The sequence below is a fragment of the Temnothorax americanus genome, unplaced genomic scaffold (assembly GCF_048541705.1).
Source record: "Temnothorax americanus isolate GAGA-0224 unplaced genomic scaffold, ASM4854170v1 Scaffold4, whole genome shotgun sequence".
Classification (NCBI taxonomy): Eukaryota; Metazoa; Arthropoda; class Insecta; order Hymenoptera; family Formicidae; genus Temnothorax; species Temnothorax americanus.
In genome coordinates, this window is record NW_027509547.1 from 331,723 (window position 1) to 341,846 (window position 10,124).

The 10,124-nt window shown below is 36.6% G+C and overlaps 2 protein-coding genes and 1 long non-coding RNA gene across 6 annotated transcripts; 2 read left to right on the forward strand and 1 right to left on the reverse strand.

The window, feature by feature from the left end:
* Positions 1-638: 638 nt before the first annotated feature.
* On the forward strand, positions 639-2,915 carry L(2)k14505 (ATP synthase mitochondrial F1 complex assembly factor 2 homolog l(2)k14505). Its single transcript, XM_077415740.1, has 6 exons — positions 639-804; positions 950-1,143; positions 1,298-1,408; positions 1,494-1,674; positions 1,742-1,857; positions 1,997-2,915. The coding sequence occupies exons 1-6, from the start codon at positions 714-716 to the stop codon at positions 2,141-2,143; spliced, it is 840 nt and encodes a 279-aa protein (XP_077271866.1). The 5' UTR covers positions 639-713; the 3' UTR covers positions 2,144-2,915.
* Positions 2,235-9,829, reverse strand: Eys (eyes shut). Of its 3 annotated transcripts, none has more exons than XM_077415734.1 (15): positions 9,303-9,829; positions 8,198-8,377; positions 7,588-7,736; positions 7,208-7,495; positions 6,989-7,102; positions 5,970-6,756; positions 5,319-5,724; positions 4,824-5,134; positions 4,449-4,659; positions 4,175-4,326; positions 3,768-3,904; positions 3,435-3,680; positions 2,976-3,173; positions 2,498-2,726; positions 2,235-2,375 (listed from the first exon to the last, which is right to left on the reverse strand). In XM_077415734.1, the coding sequence occupies exons 1-15, from the start codon at positions 9,416-9,418 to the stop codon at positions 2,324-2,326; spliced, it is 3,576 nt and encodes a 1,191-aa protein (XP_077271860.1). In that variant the 5' UTR covers positions 9,419-9,829; the 3' UTR covers positions 2,235-2,323. The 3 variants fall into 3 exon arrangements, with proteins under 3 accessions (XP_077271860.1, XP_077271861.1, XP_077271859.1); XM_077415735.1 differs by lacking the exon at positions 9,303-9,829 and having other exon boundaries at positions 7,208-7,315; positions 7,385-7,495; positions 8,198-8,703; XM_077415733.1 differs by lacking the exon at positions 9,303-9,829 and having other exon boundaries at positions 8,198-8,705.
* Positions 3,867-7,082, forward strand: LOC143902648 (uncharacterized). Of its 2 annotated transcripts, XR_013258441.1 has the most exons (5): positions 3,867-4,004; positions 6,121-6,215; positions 6,313-6,372; positions 6,457-6,566; positions 6,944-7,082. It is a non-coding gene; the product is annotated as an uncharacterized LOC143902648 (long non-coding RNA). The 2 variants fall into 2 exon arrangements; XR_013258440.1 differs by having other exon boundaries at positions 6,121-6,372.
* Positions 9,830-10,124: the final 295 nt, after the last annotated feature.

Here is a 10,124-nt window from a genome sequence, read left to right on the forward strand (position 1 = left end):
CTTTATCATCCGAATTATTTCTTCTATTAACCTTTATTGTCTTCTAACGTCTCTACTGATGCATAATTAAATTCTTGCTATTTTTTAATTATTAAATGTAAAACGTATACAACAGCATTTTAAAACTCTTTATTGTCAAATCTCGTTTAAGAGCATGATTTGCATTAACGGACACATAATTTTTTTAACTGTTATTTATTAATATTATTATTATATATTTCTTTAAATTTTCTTTAAAAAAAAATCAATTGTTTTTACTTACAATTTCTCAATTCTTCTATTTTCCTATTTTTAAACGTTTTAAAACACTCTGAACATATTGACATTAAAAACTCAAAAAACAATCCTTTCTTTGGTTTCTTCTACCCCTATTTTATATAATTATAATTCTTTTAAATTTGATTGATTAGAGCCAACTTTATACGCAATCAAATGTTCATATACGATTTTACGAAAACAAAGCTTCCTCTGTGAGGAAGCAATAAATATTTTTAAAATTTTTACATATCAAGAAGAAATCTCACATAGCGACAGTAATTCATAACGATCTCTATCATATCATTATTATCGATATATCAGTGCGCTACTTTTAAGAGTGGAGTTACCTGAGTAGCCACCACGTGGCACGTGGTGCTACTTATCAATGTGTCTGGTGTCATCTGTTCTTTCTCTTCTGAATGTTTTGAAAAGAAAGGTTAATTAGAATAAATAATATGCCGCAAATACTTAACAAACTGGTTAATACGATGTATTATTTTACGCGTCATAAGTTCGTGCCAGCTTCCTTGGTTATCAGAAATATAGGTAATGATCACGTTTTGTTCAAAACTTTATTATTTAGATTAAATTTTTGACGTTTTCTATCATGAAATGTACTTTAAAATGAATATGATAATATTTAATTGAATATGATAGTTACTGGATGCATAAAATAATTTGACATTTGTAGCCACCGTGAAACGATTTTATAGAAGGACGAACATACTTTCGAGCGGCGACAAGTTTGAGATTACTCTGGACCAGAGGAAGCTGAAGACACCGCAGGGTAGGGTATTCGAGGTGAACAGCAAGCCTCTGGCTTTAGCCGTAGCCGCCGAATGGGATGCACAGAAGGAAACGATCGATAGAGGAAGCATGCACCTGGTACGATCATGGTATACAACTATATGAATACAAGTGCTTTGCTTGGTTTATTGACTCGATTCATTAACTTGGCATTACCAGTTTATATGATATTCTGTATCTATTTTAAGTATATGTAAATATATGCTAACATTTTTCCAGTTTTCTGTTGTAGACATCCTTGTGCAACACCGTATTGGACAATCCGCACAATCATACCAAGATAAATCTAGTCAATCATATAGTGAACTGTTTAGAAATGGATACAATCTTATTTTATTCGAGCGTAAGAGAAAGTGCTTATACAAGTGTCTCTCTATATTATTTTTAATGCGACAGTATTTTGATTACAATGATTTTTGTGATTTTAGGAAGTGGATGAACTATATCAGTTACAAGTGGAAAAGTGGGAACCTATAGTTCGTTGGTTTTGCGAGCATTATGATGTAGATATTGCGAGAACTCAGAGCATAGAAGCGCCCACGGTGTCTATGGAAACCAAAGCTGCATTAACGAAACATTTATTGTCGCATAATTTCAATAGTATTTATGGTAATAATGCAATTTAATGAGAGATGAAGCTTTCTGTATTTGTATATTAACTGCTATCTGTATGCAGGTCTTGTATATGCAGTGGACGGATTAAAATCAGTTATTCTAACTCTTGCCACAGCTGCAAGAGTAATTAATATCCCGGAAGCTGTAAATCTTTCACGCTTAGAAGAAGAATATCAGGTATGTATGTGTATCACCACGGTTTTATTTATAATAAACATGTCTATTGAAGTCCATTCTGCTCTCCATTATCTATTATTATTACATGTTTGTGATATATCTAATGTATATTATCGTTATTATGTTTCTTTATGCAAAGATTTCTCACTGGGGCAACGTGGAATGGCATCACGAGTACAGTAAACAAGATTTGCAGGCTCGTCTATCAGCGGCGATGTTATTTGTATATTTGAACTCTCATTCCGCCACTTCTCGACTCAAAAATGATGCCCCTAATGTAAGCTAGTCCTATTTAAATTATCAAAGAATCACTACCAATAGATATAAAATTTGTAAAGACAACATATTCACTGTAATATAACATTGTCTGTAACATCGATGCCGACCGATCACTCTCTTTGTGCTGATTGATAAAAACTGGGAGAGATCTTCTACGCGCATCTAGAAGATCGTTTCCAGCAACGAATTAGATAGGAATGGAACAATCAGGCCCAACCCATTCCTTTGTACAAATGCAACTAAAAAGTTAATGAATAATTACACACGTAATAGATATATGTATGTTCTGTGTGATCACATAGGGTATATTCTATATCTCCCTATTATGTAAAAGAAGAAATTATGATTTCTTGTGTGTTACCTATACGATGCTCCGTGATGTAAACACACCGCACCGTTCTTGCACGAGTGGCGAATGCATTCATTGCGATTGCATTCGCCTACACCGCGGCCAGTGGCAGGACTAGAGCCGGTTAATGGAAGAATCGTCGTGTCTGTGCGCAATTCAACGTCGAATATGCATCCGGAGAAGCCGGTATGGAGGGGTAGGTCGTGCGGCAACGTATCAAAGTTTTTGGATTTGTAACCACCTATGAGACAAATTTGCTTTCTATTTTTATTCGTTTACCTTCATTTCGCGCTAAATATTATTTCATTTTAACTTATATTCAATCGAGATCAGTCCCAGTCCGCATTGTATTTAATGTCAACAGATCAGATGTGAGTGATGAAAATTTAATGGCTGCATTTAGCGTAAAATATAAAGGATAATAAGACGATTTGAGTGTTGACATTATTATGCCAAATGTGTCAAGTCGCTGTTCTCTGCAGCAACTTACCGATATAAAGAATAGGCGATACGTCAAGTTGAGTCATAGATCCTACTGCCTGACCAGTCACGTTTTTGAGACCCTCTACAGCGAGCCACGCTTCCTTGCCTCTCCTTCCGATTCGAAGGGTATACGTTTTACTTTTACCAGCCGATCCTGCCACACTCAGAGAGGTCAACGAATCGCTAGTGAAGATTCTTCGTACTCCTATTGAAAGATTATAACGTTGAAATATAGTTTCTTTAAACTCTCTATGCTAAAACTTTATATAATTGGAACTACATATTCTAGCATATATTTTTCTATAAGAAAAATATTTTTATTCTATATAAATGTAAATATAATAGATTAAACTGCAAAAAATTCCTTAAAATATTTATTATATAAACAATTACTTTTTTATTTTATAGATATCTGTTCACACAAATAATCTGTATCTATCCTAATTTACATTCGTTGATCACTCACCAGAGCCCAAATCCCACGTAAGCATAATGTAGCCGCGCACGAACGTTATCGAAAGATGGTCCGAGACATCACGGCGCGAGCTTCTCTGTCCGAGGTACGCTATCAGGGAGATTTGATCAAACGTGCGCGGGATGAGTCGCAGCTTCAGCTCCATTGTGTCCTTTATCGAAGTAGTCACGCCGTAAGCGATGTACGACGCGAAACCGGGGACAAGGACCGAGAAAGCCGGCCGCACTAGAATGGCATCTGGAAAGGATCCAATGAGCGATGTAACGACTTTGTTGCGATCTCGTTGCATCGCTATCGCATCTATAATATTGAACGTTTCGTTACCTTCTTCGCAGAAAAGCCCGTGACTGCCGAGCGGACAAACGCAAATAAAACCAGTTCCCGGTGAGCTTACGCACGTCGCACCCATTGAGCAGGGATTGTCGTTGCATGCCGAATGTTCGCACAAAGGCCCAGTATACCTGTAAATAGTCTTTAACGCTGAGCATTGATGTTAAAGACTGACTGTTTCTTCTACGCTAAGATTGATTAGTGTTAATTGAAGTTCTTAGCTCTGAGAAGGTAAATATTAATATTTAATATTAGAGCTTATTTCTGTGATTTGTAATTTTACTTTTTTTAGTATATTTTCACTACGTTCGTTTTTACTTAACGTATATATAAAGATATATGTGTATTAAAGAAGCGAAAAGTTTTAGAATAACTTTAATTTTCAGCTAGTAGGTATTTACCCCGCTATACACTTGCAACGAATTCTTCCTTCGCTTTCTTCACACGCACCGAAATTCTGACACGGATTCGACAAACATAAAAACGACGTGCATTCTTCGATCTGGAATGTTTCTAAGGAATCGTGAATAAAATGTCGCGTAATATCGTTCACCTGCAATGCAATTTCAATAATTCTGAGCCACCTTGTGTAAAAATTGACAAACTTTTGCAATTATTTAAATATATCACAAAAAGATTGAATTCAATTTTAAATAATTCTGTACTAAAACGTACCTTCAGGGAATCCATGCAACCAATGAATCCCATTGCTACGTGAGGGAAATAATGCGAGAACGTTAATGGAATGCCTCCTATGTACAAATTAGCGTATTTTGGGACCATTCCTCGCTGTGGCAGTATTTGTTCGCCGGTTACGGCCATAGTGCCATTCACCAGCAATTTGGCGAAACATTTCTCGTTTTCGTCATTGGCAACGTATTGAAAGCTGTGACAAAAGGAAAAGAAAGTTTCTTTTCTGTTAATATTTTTATGCAAAAATCAAAAAGATAATAAATTTTTTATGTCTACTAATTTAGGTAATGAAAATTTAAGAAATATGGATTAAAGTTGAAATAATTCAAGTTGAATAATTTAATGCGAATAACATACCTCATATCGATGCCCACTTCGTACCCATTATCGATAATAGCATCGATTTCACCGAGTAACATAGTTTCTAGGCCACAAGAAAACTGGAACTTCAACGATCCAAGTTCCAAGTATACCAAAGAATATCTCTCATTGTCAAAGTAAACGTGCAATATAATTCCATTTTTAAATGCCGTTCTAAGCTTAAGATAAATTCGGAGCGTCGCGCTCTTATTTTCAGTAATTATTACTTCGACGCGTTGTCTGACAAAAGATTTGCCGGTAAACGCCGCTTGTGTGATAGTTGAATCCGTCTTGCATCCGTCGGCATACTAAATAACAATTGTAGTACAGATATATTAACTACAAGTATTTTATTTTGAGAGACATTTAAGTTTGAAGTCTTTTTAGGTTTATTTTCTATAGACTAATTAAAACATGAATAAAGGATTAATATACTTGTAGCTTGAGTTTTCTATAAATTATTACTTTTCTACCGTTATAAAAACCACTTACTTCGGTAACATTCCGCGGAGTTAACGCGGTAGTACTCGTGGAACACTGATTTCCGCGACAAGCACCGATTTCTGTGGTATTCATTTCGATGCCAGTAACAGTAGTTTGGCTTAACGAGGATCCGCTGGTGGATGTTAACGGGGAGGGTACTGTGGAAGTATCAAATCTCATGGTCGAAGATAATACCGATGGCAGTGTCGATGAGGTAGTTAAGGGTAGAACAGTTTTTGGCATGTCCATGATCGTAGTTCCAAAATCGAACGTTCTGTTTTGTATAGAATCAGTCATGTATCGGAATGTCGTATCAATGGAAAGTGTTACATCAGTAGCGTGATCCATAATGGCACTTGTGACATTAGTCCTATCATCCTTTTGGCCTTCACCCATACCCATTGTAGGTCGATAACTACAACACAGAATGTAGTAAATATTATATTAAATTGACACAAAAATCGTATATATCCATATAATAAAAAAAATTATTGATTCTTTTAAAAAGTATATTTAGAGGACAGTGTTATGGGATTAAAATTGATTCACGCGCGACACAAATTATTTCGCTTATCAACGTGAACAAATCGATATCAACTATCAAATATAGCGATCTCAATATTCTTATTGTTAGTAAGAATTATAGAATACTCCATTCACCTTGTCGTGTACTCCGTTACATCTTCATCTACTCTACTAGAAAACGGCGGATGTATCTTTGTTGTCTGATCATAGTCAGGTGCCTTAGTAACTTCGCCGTCATGGATCGATCTCCCGGTTGGCAAGTAAACTTCAGTACTTTCTGTTTCAGTCTCATGGAGGTAGCCTTCGGTAACAGCGGACGACACCGTTACAGGCTTCGACGTAACGAAATCATCTCGAGTCGAACTTGTTGATGGAACTTCAGTAAGAAAAACACTACTATCACCGCTAACGCTCGAACTCTCGCCCTCGTATCTCGACGTCGTAGTCTTCTCTATAATCGTATATCTCTTTGTATAAGGTGAACTACTTGTTTTCGGAGACGTCGAGTAAACGGCAAAACTAATTGTGGATGATAAAGGTAGAGACATATCCACTATCGAAGTTGATTCTTTAGGCGAAATTACGGCAGTTGTAGCTCTAACTATACTCGTTCCCTGTTCAGATGTGTCTTCCACTTCTAGTGTGGTCGTCGAGAGAAAACTGTACTCGCACATGGGACCACCGTAATTCGGTGGACACGAACAAGTGAAGCTATTAATACCATCGATACAGGTACCTCCGTTTTCACATTGAGCGAATTTCGATTCGCAATCGTCGTATCTTAGCTCGCAAAGTGCACCGTGATAATCGGGCACGCAATAACAAACTGGACGGTCGTCCTCCAGTAGGCACACTGCTCCGTTCTGGCAAGGATTATCCTTGCATGGCACAATTGCCTTGTCGCAATCTTTGCCAGTAAAACCTTTAATAAGAATAACGCAAGAATTTTTCATTAATTAACATGAATATTAGGAAAATAAGAAATGGTATGTGTTATTTTTAAAATTGTTCAAGAATGTTTGGCGTTAATCTTAACATAATAACGATAGTCAAACCTTTGTAAGTTCAATCATGAATTTGGATTATGACTTTCTAAACGCTATTTCTAGACAAAAAAAATCTGCAACTCATGGGGGCGAGAATAATATGCTTACCGAATAAACAAGCGCAAGTGTAGGAAGATGGAATATTGATGCAAAGACCACCGTTTCTGCATGGTAACTCCAAGCATTCGTCTACGTCCTCCTCGCAGAGAATACCGGTCCACCCTTTTCAAATCGTACATGAGAAGAGAAAAGTACCATCGCGATAGAATAAAAACGCGAAGAAGCAAATTTTTTTTTAATGCACGTAAGTAATCATAGATTTCTTACCTTCGCGACAACGACAATAGAATGAGAAGCCGGGCCCTTCGATGCATTCGCCGGAATTTTTGCACATTGTCTCGTTGCAAACCGAGGCGTCAATCTCGCAATATTCTCCTGGAAATGGAAAAAGAAAATAACGACATAGAAATTTCTTAGCTGCGTTTATCATCACGCGTGTTGCACCTGAGTATCCATCCAGGCATTGGCAAGTGATGCCGTCGTAATCGACGCAGGTACCATTGTTGAGGCACGGATGGTTCGAACACTCGCTATATCTTTGCTCGCAATTCACACCTATTTTACATTTAAAACGGTATTATTTATTTTCATCAATTTTCTTATATTAATTTATGACGAGTAAAATATGACGAAGAAAAGTGAATTACCTACGAAACCGTCGAGGCAAGTGCAGTTATATGCGGCAACACCGTCGTTGCATGTGCCACCATTAAGACAAGGATCTGACCAACATTCATCCCAATTGATTTCGCAATTAATTCCCGTGTAACCATCGATGCAATAACAAGAATAAGTGCTATGTTGTCCATGAAAAATTACAAAATGCAAATATAAGTAAACTATCTTCGTTTTTTTTTATAATTTTAATTATTTTAACTCGTATATATTTTTAAAATAATCAGTAATATATCAACAAGAATAAAAATAATATATTAAACCTCTACAAGCTGTTTATAGATATTTTTGTCCTAATATTAATTTATTAGACGAAAATATTCGTGTTTTTAAGAAAGACTAAAACTACTGTGCGCGATATTTCTTGTAGATATCACACACACACAATTATCGATCGATTTCAATAAATTAATCATATATCTTGTCTTCCGTGTGAGATTCCAAGAATATTAAAACAAAAACGTTATATTTATCTTTTCTATATAGCCTGAGCTATATATCTGTCTTTTATGTCCAATAAATCTAACTCTCAGATTATCAAGATGCGTGCTTTCATCATCAAGCGTAAAACTGTGTATGTACCTGTTCTCGTTATCCAAACAGATCCCATACATGCAAGGATCCCCGCTACAATCTGATCCTAATGCAAACACCGTGATCATGGTCGACAGTACTATCAGAGTAAAAATATTTTTACACGCGGTCCTCGAAGATGATGGATAGTAACTCCACTTATAAGCCAGCCTAAGTAGCCTTACATACCTTTGCAGCATGATTATAGCATGATATACATACACATATGTCGATTTGTCGTTAATATGTAAATGTGTATGATGTGTGCACGCGAGCTGGAGTATGTACGTGTTAACGTGTGTATACATTACGTTTACTATGTGTCGTGTAATGGGACAGGAAGGTTTATAGCCGTTTCATGATGTAAATTGACAAGATATAGATCTATTTGTTTCATGTTGAATGATGCAGTAATCTTGCAAATACATTCAACATAAGGTACACTTCTCTCTCTCTCTCTCTCTCTCTCTCTCTCTCTCTCTCTCTCTCTCTCTCTCTCTCTCTCTCTCTCTCTCTCTCTCTCTCTCTCTCTCTCTCTCTCTCTCTCTCTCTCTCTCTCTCTCTCTCTCTCTCTCTCTCTCTCTCTCTCTCTCTCTCTCTCTCTCTCTCTCTCTCTCTCTCTCTCTCTCTCTCTCTCTCTCTCTCTCAGGTACCAATCATATTTAATAAATAATACTTATAGCTTTATTAGACTAAGGAAACGTCTCCGTATAAATTAATATATATCATTAACAAATTGCATCAGTTAAGGATTGGAAATATTACAATTGATTATACCGAACAAATATAGGTATATTTATATATTAGAATTTTTCATCTGTAGATATATCCGTATAAGACTTGATAAATCGAACGCATTTTCAAGTATTAGTATCTTCGATATAAAGTACTTGACTTGATTAAATTGGAGCAATACGGTTTTGAGTCACGTCACTGTGCCAGCGTTCGTCCATGACCTTTCTCGTGAATTTTGGCATTGCGTTATCAGCTAAAATCCCGCAGAAAGATAATAAATTACACTTGATCGGTACGAGAATGCCGTACGGTTCCTGAAAGGATTAAAAAGCGGAACGGACTCGTCGAGAGAAAAGGACAAATCATCCTTTTCCATTACCTTCCCATTTCTGTGCGACGGTGGGCAACAGAAAGAAAAAAGGGAGAATGCGGCTCGTCGAGGAACACGGCACTTTTGACAATCTCTGTAACACAGTTATGGTATGCCGTAGGCATATATTGCTAGCGCGGCATGGGCCGTGTATATACGTTGTATGCACGTTGTTCTTGGCGATGCCGTTGACGATACCCTGTCGATGACGAGGACTCAGCCGTAGTCTTAGCAACGCTCAACCATACAAATAACTATTACATGCTGTACGCTTGCGTGAAGCAATCGTATCGACATTAAAAATTCTGACGTTACTATTATAAAAATAAAACTTAATAATGGAGATGATATATTTCTTGGCTTTCTTCGCCTTTACAGAGTCGTGGAGTGCGTCTGCAATCTGCGACTCCAAGAATTTGAAACAGCAATTTCTCTACTTGATATCGCTATAACTCGGCAGCACTTTTCTAATTATTGATTCGTTGTTACAATTAAAAAAAAAACCGAAATATTTAGTTCTTGCAAACTACAATGTAGCTTGCAAATTACAGAGCACAGAGTAAATCGATTGCGTCCGTGGTGCAAGTCCGTGCGACGGCATTATGTCCGTTGAATGAGCTTTTCCATCCCATAGAAAAGTTTTATTAAAATAGATATAAATATATAATTGACAATATCTTTCGCTTTCTTCGGACTGCAGATTTTTAAATAAATTGTTTACTCACGTGTCTTTGTTGACATCTCGCGAAGCGCTTAAACTGTAAACATTAGGCAAGTTGGCTAGTTTTCGGTATCGATGTGCTGCCAAATTATAATTCTATTTTAAGCTAA